Source organism: Ambystoma mexicanum, chromosome 8, assembly GCF_040938575.1.
Source record: "Ambystoma mexicanum isolate Mex_15411 chromosome 8, UKY_AmexF1_1, whole genome shotgun sequence".
In the NCBI taxonomy this organism is placed as follows: Eukaryota; Metazoa; Chordata; class Amphibia; order Caudata; family Ambystomatidae; genus Ambystoma; species Ambystoma mexicanum.
In genome coordinates, this window is record NC_090929.1 from 1,222,780,559 (window position 1) to 1,222,805,237 (window position 24,679).

Consider the following 24,679-nt stretch of genomic DNA (forward strand, 5'->3'; position numbering starts at 1 on the left):
GAAGTGCAGTCATCAGGTGGCAGGTGCAAGGGTAAGTGCAGACAGCTGGTGTCCAAAAGGGCAGGTAGGGGGACTGTAGGGAAACAGATACAGACCCAAGCGCAAGGGTTGCCAGGAGGCAGTGCAGGTGTGCAACACTGAGCGGGCAAGGACCTGGGCCCGAAATCAGATGGTACCCATGTGACCAGTGCAGTATCAGACAGGAAATCAGCAGGGTAGAGGGAGAGAGAAGGTAGACGCAAAGAGACAGGTCTTGAGGTGCTTCTGGAACTGGAGAGGGTTCTCCTCAAGTTTCAGAGAGGCAGGCAGGCTGTTCCAGAGGGAGGCCCCAGCCGAAGAAAGAGATCCACCACCAACTCTTTGCTTGGAGAATCGACTGACCCTGAGGGAGTTGGAGGTGGAGGAGCGAAGAGCTAGAGTAGGAAGGTATTTACGAAGAGAGAGTTGGAGGTATTGAGGAACCAGGCCCCAGAAGGCCTTGTGGACAATGCAGAGGGTCTTGAATTTAATTCTCACAGCCACTGGGAGCCAATGCAGAGATTCCAGTGCTGGAGAGATATGATCCCTGGGCTTGAGGCCAAGGACAAGTCTTGCAGTCCAGTTCTGGATGAGTAGCAGAGGGCAGAGAGTAGAAGCAGGCAGAATTAGAAAGAGGCTCTTGCAGTAGTCCAGCCTAGAGAGAACCAGAGCTCTAGAGACAGTGAGCTTCTGGGGGAGAGAGAGGAAATGAAGAATACCTCTGAGGTGGTGCAGTTGATAGTTTGACTTCTTAGATGTCTTACATTGCTTTCAACGTGAGACCTGGCACACCAGCATGATAACCCTGGTAAATCCAGCAGACTAGAAGCACATGCTTCAGCACAGCCCACAGCCATCATGAGCACTGAGTAGCACAATTAAATATCTGCATGAAGCATTACACAAAGACATGGTGTTTCCGACCAATCCACCAACACATAATCTCAACCAGCAGAGACTGCTTTGCTACGTAGTAACTATTTCCCTTTATGAAAACTGTAAACCCTCTTCCCCCACAGTGACGTCATTGCAGAGAACTGTTGAATTCATAATGAACTGTTCCACTCACTGTGACGTCATGGCAGAGAAGTGTGGAATTCACAATCAACTGCCATGACTTCGCAGCAGGGGGCTATTCCATTTTCTCTGCACGGTAGTTTGTGTTTTATTTTTAGGCTGCTGCGGGGTGATGTGAGGGAGAACCTGTTATGTTTTATGTTTTATAGAGTTCTCTCATTCTCCACCCCCTACAATGTTGGCCAATAGTGACAGCATAGAGGCTTGAAAATAGATGCTTGAGAGCCATACACAATAGAACATTATAGATTCAACCACGGGGCCTAGGCCGCCTCAGAGTACCGAGTGACATCATAGACAACTCTATCAGATGTCACTCAGAAACCCTCTGTAGAGTACAATGCTGTAGCTGAAATCTGTCCATCATAATTCTCTATATAAGCATTTGACACATTCCTGGCTAAACCAATTGTCATTTGTATTCAGTTAAAATTCTTTTGAGCTTGTTTTTCTCCCCATATAGGGTGCTCTGGATGTGTTCAATAAAGTAATGTATCTCCAATTCATTTCATAACCACGCCCCTTTGTGTTTCTTTGCCTTGTTCCCCCCGGAACTCTTGCTGACTGCAGCTGTGTGCTCTTTGTATTTCAGCCCCACTTGGGAGTTATGTCAGTAATCATTTTTCCTGTCAAGTGGGGATCATGATAGGAGGACTGCTTGCCTCCACTGGATTAATACTGAGTTCCTTTGCCACAAGCCTGGAGTACCTGTACCTCACTCTCGGAGTCCTCACAGGTGCGTCACCTGCATTTCCATGAAACTTTCCTTATTATGAGGTATCATACAGCGGCAGAAGTGGCATTTTAATTCTCACTTTGGTTAAGTGTGTTGCTGTAGAAGAGCAAAATAGTGTTGAAAGAAGCTAATTAATGGCAGGTTTCTATCTTCTTAATGTCATTCTTGGATCTGGATAAGATGAGGGCATTTTATCAAACGCCAGTAGAGTATTTCCTTATCCGTCTCGTTATGTTAAATGGAAGGCACCCCACACCCACTGGCATCTGAACTCTGCATGAGAACCTAGCACTGGAATTCTAGTGTGGAGTTCCAGTGCCACTGCAGATCACGGAATTCCATTTCCTGCCAAATTCTTTCATTCATACTGATTGCCTGAGGTTTTCCCGCAACAGCAGGAACCTGCCGCAATCTGTGTGATCCCTGCCGTGGTCATTCAATGCGCACGGAGTGGAGATCACCTTGGATTCACCTCTTGGTACAGTGAAAGGCTTTGAAATCCAGGTGGATCTCAGCTTCCTCCGGTTTTCCCCACACATTTGCAGTGAATCACAGATCCATATCTGTGTGTAGTGATATGGGGTAGAATTGGGGAGAACGAGCCTGACTGTCCATATGAACAGATGGTCATCCTCTTTTCCCCGATTCAACCATGGGCATCAGAATATGATCAAATATGCAAAGTAGATACACATGATTAAACTGTGCCATTTATGTTCAACTGCTGCACTATTTATGAGGGCAAGGAACAGTGATATTGCAGAGAGGGCATCCTACACCATGCTTGCTTCAATAATATATAATGCCTCGCCAGACATCCTCCTCTTGGGCAGCCATTGGGGGAAGTTTTCCCATTTGTGTCCAAGTGGTCACCATTCAAATGATGTTATTCGCATGGACCAGAACACGTTTCTATCATGGAACATGCAGATCAACACTGCTTCCGATTGGGGGCTCTAAGAACACCTGCATTTCATGTCCCCACTGGAGGGAGATTCCTGCACCTTACCCCCGCTATTCCTGTCCCCTCACATAGGCAGGGTTTGGGGTTTCTGTGGCACTAAGCTTGTAACAGGACCAGGGCTGCTTGAGCTGGCTCTGCGTCTACACCGAAGACTTTATTGAGGTCTGGTTCTTCTCTTTATAGCTGCTGTGCTCTCAGGTGGCAGGTCAGACCAACCCTCTTTTAGTTTGTACTCATCCTCAGCCATCCAGATTTGTGCAGGCGACGCAGTGCACACATGTTAACAGCGTGCACCCAGGCAATGCACCTGCCTTTGGCACAAACTACTGTGGCTGAAATGTTCAGTAATATGGCCGCTGAAGTTGTCTGGACCTGAGGCATTACAAACGTTTTCATGTCACTCTACTATAATATTTATCAGCAATTGTCATTGTTATGTGCTGAGCGATTTAACAAATGCACGAGTCATTTACTGCATGAAAATGAACTCTGTCCATTATTTTTGTATACAAATAAAACTGAACTGAACACAAATTGATGCATGAATGATGATACTGGCATGCTGCCCTCGTTAACTCAGTAAGGCTTACTGTCACCACAGAGACATGTTCATTATAGGTTCGCCGATCTGGGAAACATGCTGGTAATAGTGGCGGTAATTCTGTGACAGCACTTTTCCTGGACCAGCAAACTACAAGTTTCCCGGTTGGGGTCACCTGATTTACCTCAGGCCCCCACTGGCAAAAAACAGTTGGTATTTCCAGCACCGTTATTAGCGGTGCCGGAAATAGCAGAATCCCCTCCTTTTCCCGCCCTTAGGTCAGTTTGCTGGTATCCCAAGGAATTACTAGCTGTATACAAGAACATTTGTGATGACTGTGAGCTTGGTATTCCAAATTAAATATGCACGTCTAATCTTCTTTTACACTTACAAGGTGGAGTCCTGTGTTTTTATTATAATTTGCAGTTTTACCTGTGTCCCCGGTGATTGCAGTCTGACAAAAAATTGAAGCCTTATGAATGTTACATGCACTTGTATGAATTAATAATGAAGAACTTTGAGATTAGCAAAGGATAAAACAGATATTTCAGTTACACTGTCTGTTCCTTGACACATGGTTTCAAAGGGAGACAGCCTTGCATGTCTTTCTCCTTAGCACATATGTACATAGTCTGTGTGAAATGGCTTGAATTATGATGATCATACACAGAATCACACTAGGCGTCTTTTGAATCCTAAGGTTCCTTGAGCCTCTTACCTTGTAGTGATGACTCATTATTTCTGGTATTTGTGATCTCCTCACTAATCCTTCCGCTTGCCAATTATTTTCTGGCTCTCTGGGGCGATTTGGATTTGCATGTAGAGGGGCACTATGAAACACCAACATTACATAAATAAATACATAAATAAACAAAAACAGTGAAGAAATATCAGGCAGGACCAATTTGCTGTGCTTGGTGCTTCAGTCTCAAATTATTTGCCAAGACACTTTTTTGTATCAGCTATTGAAACAGTTTCCACCCACTGGTCTTGGCATATGTCTCTTTTTGCAGGGACTCCACCCCACCTCCAGATTACATGGTTTTATTGGGGCTTAATGCACTTTATCTATTATTCATATTATTCTTGTCCCTCTGAAGTTGCCAAAATACAACATTAACATTTTAATCCATATCACCAATGTGTTTGTACAAAAGTATAGAGGCTGTTTTCAGTTTCTTTATTTTCCTGCATTCAGATTAATAATAGTGGCTTTTGCATATTTAGGGCCCGATTCATGGAATATTTGGCCGGTTCAAAGTGACTTTGCACTGCTGAAAATTGACTTTGTACTGCAGACACAAACCCTGATTCATGGAACTGTGCAAAGTGGATTTTTGCAGTGCAAAGACAGTACAAAGTCATTTTTGCAGTAAAGAATGACGGCACCATTGTTTCTGCACCAGCAAACTACAAGTCTGCGAGCAGGATTTTTCCGTCTGCCAGGGTCAGACCTGGCGGGCAGAATGACACCCGCCCATGGAGTTTCATGGAAGCACTGGCACCATTCCCATTGAATCCAATGGGACTCAAATGGGAATGGGGAATTACAATTAACGGCGCCTGACTTCCCGGAACGCTGGGGTTGTAATCCCCTGGTGTTTCTGGCAAGCCAGGCACGGTTACCGCCTGGACTTGTAATAAGGCCCTATATCTTTCTGTGCAACCTATGTCCCACTGGGTGCCACAAATTTGACACAGATACATCACACAAATACACAAAATATACTTACTTATGAAAGCACAGCACTCGGCTCCACTGTTTCATCTGTTCACATACACATGCATTCTCCTGAATTGACACTCTGCACCTGCAAACTATTGTAATCAAAGACCTCATCACCACACACACTCCCAAGCAGGTTAATCAAACAAAATACAAACTCAGCTCTTGCATCACTCCCAACCCAGCATACTCCTCAACAATTACATTCACACAAGCACTCAACCAAATGGCTACTCTCAAAAACAGAAACCACACAACCACCACCACAGGCCACAGTACAACTCCCTCCTCACCATTAAACAGGAATCCAGATGCTTAGAAAAATCCTGGCAACCCATAAAGGTTTGCCTATCAAAATGCAAGATGGTCATACACACTTCCAAATCCACCCATGTGGGATGTATTGACCCACTCTTCTATACTATGCAGCCTCACTCTGCTATCTATGGTGCGAGAAACAGTAAAATGGTGTCAAAACCTCCTAAACCGCGTTTTCAACACACAAAAAGATGGCTGCACAACCTGCCACCAATGGTGCATGTGTGGTGGAACAGAGTGCATGCTGCAGAAAATGTGCCAGTGGGCTCCATGACAAGTAAACATAGAGTGCAGAGGGAGCAGCAGCGCTTTGCAAGTAAAACTCCAAAATTTGCCTGTAAATGACATTTACTTTGCTGCTGAAACTTCAAAATAACTGTACATAACACTTTCCAACACTCAAAATCTTGCTTGACGCTAAATTCAGTTAATCCAATGAAGAACTGTGAATTTGCAAGGTCCTGAAATGTTAAGAGCAAAACATTTTCTCAGCAAAACTAGATTGAATGTTAATGACAGCTCCTGTCAAAAATCCATGTGCAGCCACACTGGGCTACCTGTCAGTGACAGCCCCTTTCAAATGGGCTCTCCTGATTAAACTGTAAAGTTGTCTAAAACTAAAGATCTGCCGGATTAGCAAATATAAGAGGACTGTTGCTGAAAGGAACACGGATCTCTGTTTGTTTGATCCCACAGATTTAAATCTAAGAATGTAATTTATCTATGTCATCTGATGCAACAAGTTTGTTTTAGGCTGGCTGGGCCTGCAAGAAGTTGAAAAACAGGTTTCCACCCAAGGGGAGGGCATTCCTCTTAGCAGATGCTCACTGACACATGATAATTGTGGGGTAGGCCAGACTTGTGTCTGCAGCCAAGGACTGAACAATGGTTGATTTTCCAGGCCAGGAAATGGATGTGTGAAAAGGTCATAAACTAGGCTTGCAGAAGGAAATCCCAAAGGTGGGGACTGCTCCTTGACTCCAGAGACAGACAAAAGGCTGACCATTTGCTGCAAAGAATATGTAATAAACAATTTTTAGAGACTTATAACTCGCTATCAGAAGTGGTGAAAAATATAAAAAAGGCAGACTTGTTGTTCTAATATTTGGCCCTACATTTCAAAACTTGATGGATCTGTGTAGCATATTCTGAACAGAAATGGCAATACATTTGGTTTTATGGGAACTGCATTTATCCTAGAATTGTTAAACTTTGCACACACATTCCTATGGTAAACACGCATATTTGTGGAAATTTGGAGAAAGTTTGGAAAATGTTTTCAGGGTGAAATGGGCAAAATGCTGCAGAAAGGCGAAACAAGGTCTCACAGCTGTGGGATTTTGATGAACAGATACTCCATAAAATATGTAATCCTTGTATGTGATTTTCATAGGGGTTACAAATGTATAAATATGTATTTAGGAAAAAATTCGATTGTGATACTAGTGGCTAGGGGAGGTTTCTAAGGATTGTAAAAACCAAACTGTTGGGTTTGTTTACTTTATTAAATATTTCTTATGTAATAGATACATATATATAGTGTTGGAATATTAGGCATGTTCTCATTCCTTAGTTCCATTAACATGTTCTCTTGAGTTGGGCTATGTTGATATTATGATGTCACATTCTCTCGTAGAGTGTTTACCTTTGCTATTTGTTCTGAAATGGTCAGTTACAGTCTGCCTGTGAAGGCAGAGCCTGCTGTCGCTGACGCTCTTATCTAATAAATGCTGTAATCGCACTTGAACGTTTGGGGAGCAGTTATTTTTCACATGGGCGACGAGGATCTATGTTTGTGAACCCTCTCTGAAGCCGTCGGTGACTTCAAAGACTTTGGCTACTCTGCAGCGCCTCCCTCCCTGCGTGTGCGGCAGCAGGCGAGGAGAGCAGGAGGGAGGAGGAGTTCAGCAGCCCTGCTCCGGGTCTCATTCAGGTCAGGAGTTTCACGTTGAAGGGGGGGAGCTGCACACTCCAGTGTGCCCATTCCTGGGTCTTCCGCATGACAGGCCCAGCTGGGCTCCGCTCGAGCCTGCTCGTGAGCAGTTCCTCGCGGACGCGTGTGCCCCACCCCCACCCGTCACTCCCTGTAAACCTGCAGCATTGAAGTACATCTGCTCTAAGGATTCCATTATGAGCCCCGTTCTCCCATTGTGACATCATCCGCCCAGCAACTTTGTTTCTGCATTTCTGAAACTAGCTGTTCAATTGTGATGCTACCTACTTGGCAACTTTGTCTCCACGTTTCAAGGCAGCCTGAAGCTTTATGATGTCAGTTTCATTTCCCACGGTGGAGAACGAAAGGCCAAGTGCGGATGCCTGTGATTTTTTTTTTTGTGTCTGCCTCATTAAGGGCCCATTAATATATGTACTTGTTCTGTTTTGGTCTGTTTCATTCAATGCATCTCCACAAAGAGTGCTTCAGAAGTGTATACCACAGACACTGTGACTCACCACACTGCATTAGATTTTCAGTTCATTTTTTACTCTGATTCTCAGTGTTTTCTCTGACCAATTTCTGACTGAGAAAGGAGTTTTGTCTGCACACGTTCCACCATGGCTGCAACTATACCCCCACCTGTCTCCTTCCTCAATGAACCAGGCCGTCCGTCTATCAGGTGGGACAGCTGGAACGATATATTTGAGAACTATCTGGTAGCGATGGGAGGAGACAGATTCAGTTCTGCACGCAAGAAAGCCCTTTTGCTCCACAATCTTGGTGTGGAAGGTCACAGGATTTTTGATGGACTGGCTAGGAATCAAGTGAGTGGAGCTAGAGATGCAGATGAGTATGTGCTGACCCTCAAGCAATTAGAAGGGCATTTTGAACCACGGAAGAACATTAGTTTTGAGAGACATAAATTCTTCCAGCTGACGCAAGATCAGTCGGAGTCTGTAGTCTTATGTTGCCTGCCTGAGATCTTTAAGCTATTCATGTGAATTTGAGCATCTGACTGACTCATTGATTAGGGACCAGTTGGTCAGGTGCACTAATAACATCAGAATTCAGGAGAAACTCCTCACTAAGGACATGAAGTTAGAAGAAGCTGTCGAGTTGGCAAGGAGCATAGAACAGACGTCCCAGTACGTTAAGGAACTCAGGATCGATAAACAAAGCTCCCCAACTGTCTGTGTCTGTGCCATTGATCAAAGTAAGAGGGCGAGTTTTCCCACTAGCAGAAAGGGAAATTGGAATGCAAGGAATGCATGCACCAGGTGTGGGAATCCTAAACATGGAGCCAACTACCCATCTTGTCCAGCAAAATTTGCAGAGTGCTTCAAGTGCAAGGGTAGAGGCCATTTTGTGAGTGTCTGTAAGGCCACGTCTATAAATCTGATCGAGCCAAGATTGGAGAGCAGTGCCAATAGTGAAGAGAGTGTCCGTAGGAGTTATAACATTCAAGAGGTGTCGAGTGCACAGGAGACCACCCCCAAGCATGTGTTTGAGATTTCGGCTATCTCTGGGGAGACGAAAGGTCCTGTAGATGTGTTTCATGTTGATGGCTGTGAACTGGCCATGAAAGTTGACACCTGCTCCCCCTGGACCATAATATCGCAAGACACTTTGCTCAATGTATTAAAGAAGAGTGAGACAGTAATTCGTCCCACTGACATTAGGGCTTGTGGTTATGGTGAAGCTGCAATAGAGATTTTGGGTGAATTTCCAGCGAATGTACTCTACAAGAAAATACAATGTTTAGCCAACATCTTAGTAGCCAAGAAAGGTGCATCTTTGTTAGGTTGGGAGGAACAAAAAAGTTTGGGTGTTAGGGTGCAAGCAAGTGCCCCCAACCCGGTTACTATTGCAGAAATTGAGGATGTTTGGTCCAAGGACTTTCCTGAGGTGTTTTCTGACCGCTTGGGGAAGCTTAAAGACTTTGAGCATCACATAAAACTCAAGAAGGATGCACGACCAGTAGTTCATAAACTGAGACAAGTGCCACTGAACATGTGGAGTCAACTCAGAGATGAACTGGATGATCTCATTGGCAAGGGTGTCATCGAACCAGTTGTGGCCACCGAATGGCTGTCGCCCATTGTGCTAGTGGCCAAGTCCAGTGGGAAGTTGAGGCTATGTGTGGACCTACGCAGCTTGAATCAGAACATTATTGTTGAGAGACATCCGCTCCCAAATATTTCAGAAACCCTGTCCACACTGAGTGAACCGAAGATATTCTCTGTCATTGACCTCTCAGCGGCTTATCATCAAGTTCCTTTGACTTAGGAATCGCAAAACACTTGACTGCCTTCATCACTCCTGAGGGTATATATAAGTACAGTCGCATGCCGTTTGGCCTAGCATCGGCTGTGTCTGTATTTCAAAGGGTGATGGAGGAAGTTCTTAAGGGTTTGAGAAAGGTCACAGTTTTTCAAGATGATATTTTGGTGTTTGCCAGTGATGAAAGTGAACACAATGAAATACTGAGAGCTGTTCTGGGCAGGCTGAGGGAAGCTGGCTTAACTGTTCAGAGAAACAAATGTAGAATTGCAGTGAAAGAGGTAGAATACTTAGGAAACAGGATCTCCAGTGATGGTATTTCTCCAAAGAAATCTCTGGTTGAAAGCATCAGTAGTGCTCCCAACCCCTAGGACAAAGAACAACTGCGTTCGTTTATGGGACTGGCGGAGTACTACCATAAGTTTGTAGATGGTTTTCCCACCACTTCTTCTCCATTGAGGGATTTACTAAAGAAAGGGGTTAGGTACGATTGGTCAATTGAGTGTCAAAAGGCATTCCTCAAGATCAAAGAATGTATAATACGAGCGCCTTCTTTGGGAGGTTTTATTGCAGGAAGGAAAACTGTGTTGGCTGTAGATGCAAGCACTCTAGGTCTTGGTGCAGCCTTATCTCAATTTGATGGTGGGAAAGTGGAGCACACAATTGCCTTTGCCTCTAGGCGTTGAGGGGGGCAGAGGAAAACTACTCGGTCATAGAGAGAGAGGCGTTGGCGGTTGTGTGGGCTATTACTCACTTTAAGTTTTACCTTTGGGGTCAGGCTTTCATAGTGAAAACTGATCATGAACCGTTAGTTCAGCTTCTAGGCAGTGTAGAGTGGGCCAAGGGATCTCCCAGAATTTCGAGGTGGATGATTGAATTATGAACGTACAATTTCAAAGTGGTATATATACCTGGCAGGGAGAATATTGTAGCGGATTGCCTGTCCAGGCTACCGGTGAAGTGTAAAGATTCTGAGGAGATGGCTAAAGATACCAGGTATAAGTATTTCAGAAATTGAATATGAGGCTGTTGGAAAAGATTAATGGGAAAGTGTTGATGTGGAAGATGTGGTGCTGACACAAGTAAAAACATGGACTAAGACTGCGTGGCCTCACAAAAATTTTGTTGAAAAGAAATTTGACAGGTACTATGGTATAAAAGATGAATTAAATCTCTCTGAGGATGGTTTCAAAGTTAGGAAGGATAGCAAAGTTATTCCCCCCAACAACATTAGGTCTCGGTTAGTGGGTATAGCTCATCAAGGACATTTAGGCATGAGCGGCACCAAGAGACATCTCCGACAGTCCTTCTGGTGGCCAGGAATCGATAGTGATGATGAGTTGTGTGTTAAGAACTGTAGGGAGTGTGAAAGAAGTGATAAGAACAAAGTGGTAAGGGAAACACCCATAAGTCCGGTAAGTGTAGCTAGTGAGCCTTGGAAAAAGGTTGCTGTAGACTTGGTGGGGCCATTGCTAAAATTTGGGTGATGGTTTTAAATATTTAGTTGTTCTTGTTGATTACCACTCAAAGTGGATTGAATGGAAGGTGATTCGAGAGGCCACTACTTCTGAAATGATTTTGTTTTTTGAAGAAATATTTCATAGGGAAGATTTTCCTACAGAACTTATTTCAGATAATGGTGTTCAGTTCTGTTCTGACAAAATGTTAGCCTTTCTCAAGAAGTATTGCATAAAACATTCCAGAACAGCTCTATATCACCCTAGGGCCAACAGCCTGGTGGAGAGGGCAAACAGATTTGTGAAAGGTGGTCTGCAACTTGCCATGGCATCGGGTTTAAACTGGCAGAAAGTTCTAAGAGAAATGATTTGGAATTACTGCACCACTCCACATACTGTCACCAAAATTTCTCCATTCATGTCGCTGAAAGGTAGGCAGCCAGGTACCAAACTCTGCCCGGGTTGGTTAGACATTGCAAGGAGTGTCAATGTAGATAGAGGGAAGATCATGACACCCATTAGAGAAGCACAAAATGAATATAAGGAAAGGTTTGATGTGGAAAGAAAAACCAGGAAAGTAAACTGGAAGGAGGGAGACTTGGTATTGGTTAAGAATCCCAGATTGGCTCCCAAATGTCTGGAGAGTAAATTTATTAGTCCGAAGAAGATTGCTGTGGTAAGAGGTAATGTGGTTATCATGGAGGGGGGAGAGTGTTGGTCCATGAGTAAATTAGTAAAGTGTAATGAGGATGGTGAAGCAGAAAACCATGAAACATACGACAATAATACTGATGATGAGTGTTTGGCTGGAACAACCTTGAGCAGTAATGTGACGAATCATAACAATATGAATGCTAGTTCAGAAAGGTCAAGAAACAAACCTCCCTGGTTAAAAGACTATTTTTTGGAGTAATTTCTTTCACAATTGTAAGGGAGGAGATGTGTTGGGTTTGTTTACTTTATTAAATATTTCTTATGTATATATATGGTGTTGGAATGTTAGGCATGTTCTCATTCCTTAGTTCCATTAACATGTTCTCTTGATTTGGGCTATGTTGATATTATGATGTCACATTCTCTCGTAGAGTGTTTACCTTTGCTATGTGTTCTGGAATGGTCAGTTACAGTCTGCCTGTGAAGGCAGAGCCTGCTGTCGCTGACGCTCTTATCTAATAAATGCTGTAATCGCACTTGAATGTTTGGGGAGCAGTTATTTTTCACACAAACCATAAACTTGACATCACCTGTCTTTTGATCCAATCACTCAGATGCAAGGCGGAGATGAGGCTCTGATCCAATCCCAGTTCACAGGGGCAACTTTAGTTAAGCCTGCCCATACACCCATTTTTGTGACGTCATTTGAAAGGATAAATAGAGACAGCTGACACACATAGACACCCTCTCTTCTGATTCTAGCGAAGCCCTTTGTTCCAGCATTCAACATCCAGCCTTTAACATACTTCTAGATCGAGATGCCAAGGACCATGCCAAGCAGTAGCTGAATCATTTTCAGCTAGGCCTCAATCCTCAATTGATCCTCAACTAATCCTTACAACCCAGTGAAGCACTGTGGTGTTGGGAAGCACCCTGAAACTATCTGGCTTGCCACCTAAATGCTTGCCTGATGAACTTGCCATCCCACTGATCTGAAATATCCAGAAACAAGAAGGGCAGATCCCATGCAGTTCCAGCGACCGGCCTAGCTGTCCCGCGCCTGATGTGGTGTCCTTCCCTGATAGACCGATCCATTGACCAGAATCTTGACCGGCCAAAAATCTTAAATCCCAGTGGATTGTGAGTATTAACAGGACGCTAGAGAACAATTGCATACCTTGCTGTATCTTGTTCCACCCTAATCTCTGAACTATCCCTACTTTCATAACCAGTAACAGTGTCAAAATCTTTAGTGCTATCCTGCCCTGTCTGTTTGCTAAAGAGTCATTTTCATAGTCATTTTTATTTGTGCAACTTTCATCCAAAAATCCCACTTCGAGTGTTTGGACTGGTTCCGCCGGGGAAGGCGCTGGGGATCTGTTACTGAAGTCATGAATCAGTCTCAGAGCTTACTTGGTCCCAACCTGGTTGTCTAGCCTGCATGCTCTAGTCTTGAGTAAAAGCATAACCCATATTTTCTGGTTTGAAACTGAAGTTCTGGTCCAAATTCATGTCTTTATTTTTGAAAAACACCTCTCACTAAAACCTCTATAACTCCCTCAGTTTTAAAGATAGAAACGAAATTTCAATTCCCACTGATACCTAGCATCCTTAGCTAACTCCACAACCCAAAATTGCGAAACAGTGCGGTTGACATGTTTTTATCAAAAAATCGCATAGTAAAAGTTTGCCGCAAATTAACATTTTTGCAAAAGTTTTACACATGTGAAGTGCCTTTAAATTATTATTATTATTTTTTTATTGCTTTAATTGCATAGCAATTTTTACACTGAACATGTTTTAAAAAAAAAGGATATGTTCAAGACCACTTATCACTCCGGTTCACCTAGTGTACACAATTAAGTTAAGTTTTGTCCATCTCTCCCAGTGGTTCTCTGCTGTTTAAGTCCAAATGTCTTAAAAACTTAGTGACACCAATCACGCATCTGTGGTCCTCCCCGCTTGTAAGCAGTGCCCAAAGTTCATTTTCATCTAAGGTTCAATAGTTTGTTAAGGCTCTTACTAGGTATTTTGACCTAGCCTCTTTTAAAGAGCTGCATTCCGACAACAAATGGCGAGTGGTTTCCACCCTGTCTTTCTTGGACCAAGATCTACAGATTACAGAATCCGATTACTTTCTCAAGGCCTGAGTTTCCCTTGTTCTCACCTGGTTAAGATGGAATCTTAAGTATAGTCTGCTCACTTGTTTGTCAGGACATTTCTTTAGGTAGCCTCTCACCTCTTGGATTTTCATTGCAGGAGTCGGAATAGTAGAGGTCAGACGGTACCTACGTGGAAATCCAGTCGTTTGCATACAACTTCTTTATGACTTTGTTAGGATTATTTACTAGGAGTTCTTCAGAGCAATCCAAGTCTTGCAGAAGTCAATGGTTTTCCTCCTTCCATTTTCTTAACATTTTGTTGGAATCTAAGTGTAGGTCTTTCTTTATCAGGTCCAGAGCTTTGAGTTTCAGAGTGCACAGCAATTTTCTGAAGAGCATTAAAGAGGATCTCGCTTTTGTAGTTGCAAGCGATGGTAGGCAGAGTTTGCGCCTAATTAATACCATTGGTGTTGACTTCGCCAGACCCAATATTGCTCTCCAGAAATAACTCTCCATCGTCAACCAAATTCCATCCGCAAGACACGGCATTGCATCTACACCGTAAATTAGAGATGTTAGAACCTTCATCTTGAAGAAGTTCAACACAGGAACAAGGAAAAAACGTCAGTATTTGCGGTCCATTGATTTTGCTTGTGCTGTGAAGGACCTCAGCTTTACCCAAAGTGATTCTTGCATATCTGTTTCTTTTTGATGGTTAGACAGCATAACTCCAAGGTATTTAAAGCCGAGGACCTCCTCCAGCGCTTGGCCGTTGAACTTCTAGATGAATTTTCGTCTGTTTTTCTTAACCTTGCCCATCAGCATGATTTTGTTCTTTGCTTTATTTAGTTGCAAGTTGTTAATTTCAAGGTAAGAAATCAGGTTCTCCAATTGGCATTGAAGCCCTATTGGTGTGAGGTCTAAGAGAATAATATCACCCGCATATAAGAGCCTCGAAAAAGTTTTCCCACCCAGTGTTGGTGGAAAACTTCTGACTTCTCCCTTGGTCTGCTCGTTGTCAGCTATATAGGCGTTGTAAATGGAGGGTGCCAATGGGCACCCCTGTTTAACACCTCTATATGTTCTTATTTCGACGCCTTTTAACCACTTCCTGATCATATTGGTGGTTAAGATTTAATGGTTGGCGTCTAAGCTTTCCGTTGGGCTTAAGGTATCTTGCAAGGAGAGGTGCATAGTACAACCGTTCCGTGGTGTAGTTCCTAGAACTTCCTGCGAAGGGGCTCTGTACTTCTTTGATATTTCTAGAATAGCACCCTCCGAAAGTTTTAACTGTGACCCACCGCATCCTACTTCAACTTCCAGAGGTGCGTATAGTTGTAGGTCCTGCGGAGCGGACCATGTAGCCGTTAAGATGTTATGATCACTATGCTCAGTTAGAGTCACTGACGATGTCTCAATGAGCGTCAGTAACTCTTTCGATATATAGATATGATCTATAGTCTTCAGTTGTAGGTCCCTTTGCCATGTGGGAATTTTTAAGTTGTTTTTCCCTCTTAACCAATGCAGGTTGTGCATGTCTCTGTCTGCTATGAAGGATTCTCGTAAATTGCCTCTTAGTATGGAGGGAACGTCCCAGTGTCAAGTGTTACTAGCTGTTCCCCCTCCTGCGCAGGTAGTGTTGAAGTCTCCATTTATAATGGCATGTTGCCATTGGTGGACTGTTGCTGAGTTATCCCATATTTCGGTGATCTAATTTAGAAAGTATTCGTTTGAGGTCAATGACGGATTCCAATATACGTTGATTACAAGGAGTTTCTCGTTCACGTTCTTTCCTGGGTTTCCTTGTAGGCGAGACCAATTTAAGATAGCTGCTTTTATCAGATGTGATGAATGGATTACCTTATGGACCTCTAGGCCACATCCTGAACGTATCACCATTAGTAGACCCACAGATGGCCGGCCCCTCGGGCCTTTTTGTGCTTTGGTAAAAACCAGTTCATATCCGTCTAGTTCTGGTTTCTCAGTCATCCATATTTCCTGCAGGGATAAAAGGTCAAATGTCCCCAGATTAATGTCACTTTTGGCTAATAGGTGGTGGAAACCTCTGGTGTTCCAACATCCCATAGTAAGGGATGATTGAGGTCTTCTGTGCCTTGACGAGAGATCTACTACGTCAAAGTGATCTAGTTTGACTGTTCTCTCGAGTAGTGACTAGTTCCTACGGTCCGGGGAACCTCCTCTCTTTGTCCACGTCCAGTTTTTTGGTGACTTTGTCAACTTTATTCCACTGGTACTTTCCGGAGTCTGGGGCTCCTTGCCGTATCTAGATGCTGATGACGGTCCTGTTCATATGTCTAGCCGAGGTCCTTATGGTCTCCGGTTTTCATCTTTTTTTGTTTCTCGGGATATTTCAGCGGACTCTGGCTCCGCTCGTCATCTGTTCTCCTTGTCATAATGATGATGGACAGATGATTTTCTATGTGACGGCCTAGGAGTTCCTGAGTCACTGCTGCTCACTTCTTGAATCTCATATGAACTGTCTTTTCTTTTTTTTCTTATTGCCCCTTCATCTGCACCAATCTGTTCTTTAATAGAGTTATGCTAGTCTTTTGCTTTTTTGGTTCTAGTACTTGTTTCATAAATTTAAATTATTTCCCACTTTGACTTTGAGATTCCAATTGTTTTCTTTTTATTAAATCATTGCTTGTGATTGCTTGCATCTGTTCAAAGCAGCTCCCATAGAATTTTACAATAATTTAAGCATTTTGACCACATTTAGTGTTTTTGCTCAGCCAATTTCAAAGCCATCCCGACAGTTGAAAAGTCAAATGCGTTTTTCTTTTGTGTTCAAGGGGGGAAGGTGGGAGCGATATTCTGTTTGGACTGTGTTATTCCTTAGTACCTGCTCTCTCCTCACATCTATTTAAATGTTCTACTGGTGAGTTGAGCGGTGTTGCAGGCCAAACTCTAACCACAGTGCTATCGGTTTCAAACCAACCCAAAAGTATTCTTTTCTTGGCTGCATTATTTTTGTGTTCATTACCTGATTCCCAGTGCATTATATTATTCATTGTTCTTGTCACCCCTTGGGGATTGTTGTTATCTAAATAAATAAATAAATATGTACCGTTCCAAACTAGCCTGATTCCTGGTTCAGTGTGACTGAGGGGGGTATTTTCAGAAGGGTGTGATATGCGTGGTATAGCATTCAGAATATTGAACTTATAGACAAAAATAAATAACGGTTTCATTTGCGCACTACATGCTGGGCGAGACTTGGGTGTGTGCCTGATTGAAATCCCTTTACACCCACTACCCCCAATAATTTAAATCTTCCCCCAGTCGCAAAGAGAAACTTTTCAAAATCATCAAATCACTCCCCAAACCAACATCCACCCCAACACACCCTCATCCACCTCATTATGCAACTCCCTCATGGACTACTTCAATTCTAGAAAACACAGCATCAGACAAGCACTCCCCTCCACAGACCCACTCCCACTCCTCTCCAAAACCACCGAACATATGGGGCAATTTCTACACCATCTCCCAAGGCACCCTTATCACTGTCACATCCATTAGAAAAGCAGAGTGCTTCCTGAATGACACATGCTCAGCCCAGGCTGCAACTAACTTCGTAAAAATGCATCACCACCCTGGCTCCATACTGGGACAACATTAGAAATACATGTTTCTCACACAACCCCCCACATTCAAAACAGGACAAACCCCCACCACTCCTCAGCAAAGCATACCACTTCCCTAATACTTTCATTCCATCAAAATCCAGCCATACCTCGCCAGAATCATGGAATGCTTTCTCACAAGCAAACTCCATTAGCGCATCACCACAAAAAAACTCAATTTCAATCAGTTTTCCACCCCGGCCACCGCAGAAAGACCACAACAATTCAAATTCTTGCCGACCTCCACAACAGCACTGACAAAAGACACACAGCTCCTCTAGTCCTTCTCGACCTCGCTGCAGCTTTCAGCACCATTGGCCACACATCCTCATGAACATCCTATCCCACAGGAGGTACTCAGGCTCCATTCTCACGATTGATCAGATCCCGCCCTAGTGAAGTATGCAGTACAAGAGGGTTCTTCCCTATAATTCCTCCTAATCAACCTATATGTTGAATCTCTTGGACAAACCCTTAGCTGGGTCAACATCCACTTTCATCTATATGTAGATGACACACAAATATACTTCAATTTCTCCTCCCCCTCAGAACTTCACAACCTCAGAAAATGTGTCTAAACATCACCAATCTGATGGCCATGCACATTCTAAAACTCAGACCAGTCAATCAATCAATCAATCAATCAATAGGGACGAGGCCTTATTAAAAAGGATGGGTTTTTAGGTTGCACCTAAAAAGATCAACATCCCTGGTCTGGTGCACAGCTAATGGTAGAGAATTCCAGAGTTTCAGCCCTGCGAGAGAGAAAGCCGTCCTCCCAGCCACTCTTTACCATAGCTCGGAATACACAGCAGAGTCATATCATTAGATCTAAGTGCTCTTGTTGGGCGATCTACCTGAAGTTTCTCCTGTATGGACAGACAGCCTTTGTCATTCAAGGCACGATTAATAATACAAGCCATCTTAAATTGTGTTTGTGCAGATATCGGCAGCCAGTGAAGTCAATGATGGGCCTTAGTTACATGTAGGCCAAAAGGAATACTTTTAACCACATGTACCGCCATATTTTGAATGACCTGAAGACGGTTTACCAAGTATGCGGGCGGGTGAGGTAAATGACATTGCAACAGTCAATGTTACCATTTAGGCATGCTGACACTATTTGTGCATGAAATCCCGTCGGGATAAAAGGGAGAATTCTTTTCAGTTGTTTCAACTTGCAAAAACCATGGCCACAGACCGAATTTATCTGGCTATACGTAGTCAGAGTTGAAGAGATCTTTTCCCCAAGATTCCGAACAGTCCCTGCCGGGAACGGCAATGGTCCCATCAAAGGTGGCCAGAAATCAGAAGTTCAGTTCTCTGTGGCACCGAAGAGGCCAATAATCAAGACCTCAGTTTTGCCACTGTTCAGTTACAGCCAATTTGCCTCGATCCAGCCCCTGAGAGCGTCCAGACACAGCTGCAGCTGACTCACAGACCCAGCAGCCCCGAGGTCCATCCTAAAAAGAATCTGAGTATCATCTGCGTTGGAAAAGAACCGGAACCCAAAGTATCGGATCAGCGCAGCCAGGGGCTGGATATAGATACTAAAAAGTAGTGGAGACAGAGCCAACCACTGCAGCATCCCGCAGGTGACAGAAGCCAGCTCTGACCTGAATGGTGGAAGGGAGACTGCTTGTACGCGAGAGATCAGAAAAATGCAAAACCAGTCCAAAACCGGACCTGCAATCCCAGCATTGTGCAAGCTAGAGATAAGAATCTCATGATCAAAGGCGGCTGACAGGTCCAATAAAATTAGACCTGCTGTACCGCCTCTATCCCTGAACATAGTCAAATCGTCAAGTGCCGCCACCAGAGCTGACACTGTGCCCACAAGTGGGCGAAAACCCATTTGATATGGGTCTAAAACGCTATGCTGTTCGAGGAAAGATCTTAGCTGAGGGGTCACCATTTATTCCAGTACCTTAATCAAAAATGGTGATAGAAAAATTGGGCGGTAGTTCGACATGACCGAGGCGTCCAATGACTCTTTCTTTAACAATGGAATCACCAGAGCTTTCTTTAGGGATGCTGGAATTTGCCCATAAGTCAAGTAAGAATTGACAGCTTCAGCTGCCATTTCCCAAAGACTCAACGGAGCCTGCTTTAAGCAGATATAGCGGGATATCATCTAACAGAGAAGCTGATTTAATGCCCGCCACAACACTGTGAATTTGCATGGCGTTTGTGGGAGTAATTGAGTAGAAAGGATTGGCCAATCTCATCCCTAATCCCAGCAATTTCATCAGATAAGTCATTGCACAGCTTTGCGAATGCTTGGATACAGACGCTGTGCGAGTGACAGCCAAGTCTTTCACAATTTGGAAAAGTTTTTCTTTGTACATTTGGGGCAGTCTGAATAGATAATGCAAAGTAGGCCAGTTTGGCCACTTTAAGAGAATTATGGTACGCAGACCATTGCATTTTAAACTCCTTCTGCAAAATTCAGTTATACTCCCTCTGCCATCTACTGTCCGCCTGATGGACTGTAAGGCGGAGAAGGCGCAGTTCATCATAAACCAGGGGGCTGAAAGGTGTGTGGGCTTATTTATCCACTAATACAGGGCTGCCTCATTTGCCGCAGTACTAAAAGCAGCCACCAGTCTAGCTATAGCGAATGGCACTGGGCAACACTCCTTCTCCATGCTGGAGTAATGGAATGTTGCTCTAGAAAATAAATACACTGGGTCCACTCTCAGCCACTTCCACTGGTAGACTTTTTTGGCAGGGCAGTGAATGTGTTCAGAAGACCCCTCCATCTGAACGGTGAAAGGGACCACCCGATGGTCCTACCACATCAGCGGTTGACTGGGAGAAACTTGCACCAACTTTGTTGGTGCGAAGATAAGGTCAAAGGTTTGACCCTTAACATGTGTGGTACTTCCCACATGCTGCACTAGTGACAGTTGATCCATGGCCAGCAAAAACAAACTCACTGCTAGATTAGAGTCCTCCCCTGCCCATAAATTAAAATCCCCTAGTACTATAAGGTTCTTATACTGTAATGTCAACTCCGAGACATCATTCAAGAAAACCCTTCCAAAGTTGTTCAAGTTTAACGATGGATGACGATAGCCCAACAGGAAGTGGCAGACAAAGGAGCCATTAAAAATAATCCTCACTAGTAACACTCCAATTCCGCCACAATGGTAGTTGCCAACAATGTTCATGCATATTCCTCCTTATGAATTAATGCCAACCCCCACCCGCAGCGAATCTCTATCAACGTGAAGCATCGTATACCCCCCAGGCATCGCTGACACTATATCAGGCTCCAACGAAGGAGAGTACCATGTCTCTGTCACAAAATCGAAATCTGGGCTATGATTTTCTATGAAGCTAAATATTTGGGTTCTATGGGCCTCCTGTGAATGGGCGTTAATTAAGCATATCTGTGGTAAGCTGTCAATAAGCCCCACCACCGAGAGGTGAGGGGTATGGCACCATCCTGATGGAAGCTCAGTGATTGGCAGGGCTGTAGAGAGAATAACCGAGCAAGTCAATCCCTTATCTGCTGTTGCCTTCGCCCAAAGCTCAGACTCTGCGCGAACGAGCACAGATGGCCGGACTTTGGTGTGACTTCAGGCTGCACTTCAGGGAGCGTTGCTTAAATGTTGAAATCATCGTATAGCAGAGACCAATCCCAGTATGGAATTGGGAAAAGAAGAAAGCGAGAAAATACTTGCTCAAGGCTTTGCATGTGTGTAAGAAAACAAAGGCAGCTGGGCAATGTAGTCCCGGCACAAGCCACCGGCCCCCCCACCAAGTCCAGGAACACTTGGCACCGCAAAGTGGAGTACAAGGAAATGAAGCCAAAACTAAAAGATACAAAAATTAAAAAGCCTATATACTTCACATTTTAAATGCTATTTTTTTATTTTATTTTTTATTTGTGTTATAACCAAAATTTGATTTTTCACAAAAAAGAAAGTAATAAAAATAAGAAAATAAAAAAAGAATCTTACAACTGTTAACAGATCAATTCATACAATTCTTTCTGAATTTAAGAAACTACAGACGAACATATCTATATAATATTAGCAATATTTTGATAAAATGAATTCTATATCTACAAGAACTCTGATTACATTTATCGTCAGTGCAGTCTCTTGCCCAGTGATCAGTCTGTTCCAAAACATCAGTGAAGAGAGTCTGTGGATCTGAATTAGAGATACATTTTCCCAAATGTTTTTTTTCTGGCATTTAAAGTGCCTTGACAATGTCTCAGAAGATGGTCTAAAGTCTGATATTTTAGGTCCCTGCAGCCCATGCATAAAGTTCTGCCGCTTTTTTCTTGACCCATTGTGATTTGAACAGCTCCTGTGTGAATTAAATGTAGCCGCATTCTGAGAAACTTCTGTCTTATTTTGCGATCTGGAAATTTAATTAGATATCTCGGTAAAAAACCCAATTTTTTATCAAATAAGGATAAAGAGGTTGAAGAAGATGATGCTCTCATTTCCCCTATTGGGCCTCATTACGACCCTGGCGGTAATCCGCCGTCATTACCGCCATGGCGTAATGAACGTTAACGCCGTGGGACGATGGTGTAAAGTGCGCCACATTACGACCCATCGCGCACGAGCATTACGCCATGGCGGTAATGTAAACAGCGCCATGGCGGTAATGCCCCCAAAACGGCACCTACCGGCATCGTATGCGGCGCAAGGTGCACCACCGCCACCGCCGTACATAGCGGTGACCGTAGTTAGCGGTCACCGCAATTAGCGTTGACCGTAGATAAGCGGAACCGGAAGTAGCGTCACCGCGGCGGAACGGGAAAGAGCACGGCGGCCATCTTTAAAAACACAATCCATTGCCATCCTCCGAAACCACTGGACATCCGAGCCTGAGACCCCGCCAATACCGGCTTCAACCTTCTACCTGCAGGAAGATGCCGAAAGTTTTGAAAAAAGCCTGTGACCGCCAGCGGCAAGACCGCTTCTCCAGAGAGGAGCTCACCATTCTAGCGGAGACCCTACAGGAGAACGCTGCAGTGGTATTCTCCAACCAACTGACAAGACCGGCCATAACCAAGAAGAAGGCCATATGGGCACTGGTAGCTCAGCGGGTCAGTGCCGTGGGAACGACACCCCGCAATGTCAAACAGTGCCGCAAGCGGTGGGACGATCTCCGGCTCAGAGTCAGGAGCATACTATCAGCCAACATGAACCTGGCAATGGCAACTGGGGGAGGATCGGAGTCCCCTATAAAATTGCAGCCATGGGAGGAAATCTGTGCCTCCACAATCGGAATGCAGAGCATTGAAGGAGTAGGAGGAATGGAGAGAGGAGCCCCGACATCGGGCGATGCAGGTAGGTGGCTCAAATCAAGGCATGCAAAGTCCATTCATGTGAAGTACAATGTTGGCCCATAGTGTGAATGCAACACATCAGCAGGAGACTGCCCACAGATACATCCGATCTGCACCCTGTACACATGCAGCATGCACACCCTAACTGCAGGCACCCACATACCTCCATGCTACTTCCACACAAAAGGGAGTCAACTTTTTTCCCCTGCATGAAATGTGCCACATGTACTAACTGATGAGATGCCAGTCGCAACAATGCCCGGCCAATGTCCGCAGACCCATCAATAACACTCTCCCTCCTCTGTCCCACCACAGGCTCAAATTCCGACCTTGAGGAAGAGGACACCACAGCCTCCACACCCACCAAGAGGGCCAGGCCAACTGTGCCAACGCCACAACCCTCCACCTCTGTCGTCCCGAGGAAAACACCACAGCAGGCAAAATCCATGCAAGGGAAACAGGACAGGGCACAGACAGCCACCCCAGCAGGCAGTACAGCAGCAGCAGCAGCAGCAGCAGACATCACACCAATCATGCCCACAGAAGCCACAGCCTCTGCTGCAAGCAGCACACTTGGGGAGACTGCTGCCATTGCTGCCTCCTCCGATAGTGAAGCAGGGACCTTTGAGGAGAGTGATGTCAGGAGCCCCACAGGCCACCCTCATTCCCCCTACCTGTCCCTAAGCAGCCCGCATGTGGATGCCACACAGGGTCAGCCAGAGGATGACGATTGGCCAGCCACTCCATCCCCGCTGCAGGGGCAGATCAGCCCAATGGGAATGCCACTGCCATTAGCCATGGCCCAGAATCCCAACCATTCTCTGGAGGCGATTGCCACCCGGCAGCAGCAACTTTCCTCGCTGCTCGAAGAACATGTTGCTGAATGTGGGGGGTCAAGTGCAGCAATGGATAAATGTGCTGAGACTGTGAAGGCAGCTATAGAGTCGTCCACAAAGGACATCTGCGCGGAACTAGCTGCTGTGCGGCACGCCATCACTGACCTTGTGCAGACAATACGGGCCATGCGTCCAAATGAGCAGGCAGGATCCTCCTCGGTTGCCAGCTCGACACCGAGCAGCCCCATCCGCCGATCGGGGAGGAACCTCCGCAGCACAGGCAGGGGTGCCCCGGGGGCCAGTGGAGGGGGCTGCCAATAGTGGCCGGACAGTGTAGGAATCCTACTACTGACACTGCTGCACAGACCAACTCACACCTTTGTTGGGATTCCAGGGGGGGGGGAGGGTGGAGGGGGGAGTGGGTGTGTTGGGGTGTGCAGGGGGGTGGCGGGGTGGTGTGTTGGGGAGTTAAGGGGGGAGTTTGGGGGGGGGGTGTGCAGGGGGGAGGTGGGAGGTGGGAGGGGGTGTGACACGACAGTACATAGTTCAAATACAGTTTATTCGTTTCACAAAAGGAAACGTGTGGACATTTTCATTGCGTATGTGTGCTTTATTGGTGTCCAGTCCTCAGTGTGCATGCCCCAGAGTCACACAGTGCCCCAAGTGCTGTCTCCATGCGATGAACACCAGCCGTGTGTGCTAGAAGCAGTGGTTGATGATACTTTGGCGCATGGCACGCCCCTCCTGTGCATCGCCTCCTCCATGTGGTGGCGCCCCTTCTGCACCCTCCTCATCCTCATCCTCATCGTCAGGTGGTTGCAGTTCTGCGTCAGGGGGCAGGGGCACATTCCGTCTGACGCACATATTGTGCAGCATGACACATGCCATGACGATCTTTGCCACCTTCTCATGGCCATACAGGAGTGCCCCACCAGACCTGCTGAGGCTTCGGAACCGTGCCTTCAGGAGGCCGAATGTCTGCTCTATGACCACACGAGTACGTGTATGTGCACGGTTGTAGTCCTCCTCGTGCTGGTTCTGCGGGTTCCGGACTGGCGTGAGGAGCCACC

General features: G+C 45.1%; 1 protein-coding gene across 3 annotated transcripts in view; it reads left to right on the plus strand.

The window, feature by feature from the left end:
* Positions 1-24,679, plus strand: part of SLC16A12 (solute carrier family 16 member 12) — an 867,838-nt gene that overhangs the window by 657,462 nt on the left and 185,697 nt on the right. For all 3 annotated transcript variants that reach the window (XM_069611325.1, XM_069611324.1, XM_069611326.1), the window contains one exon: positions 1,688-1,831. In XM_069611325.1, the coding sequence (XP_069467426.1) occupies positions 1,688-1,831 (144 nt within the window). The remainder of the gene's footprint in view (positions 1-1,687; positions 1,832-24,679) is intronic.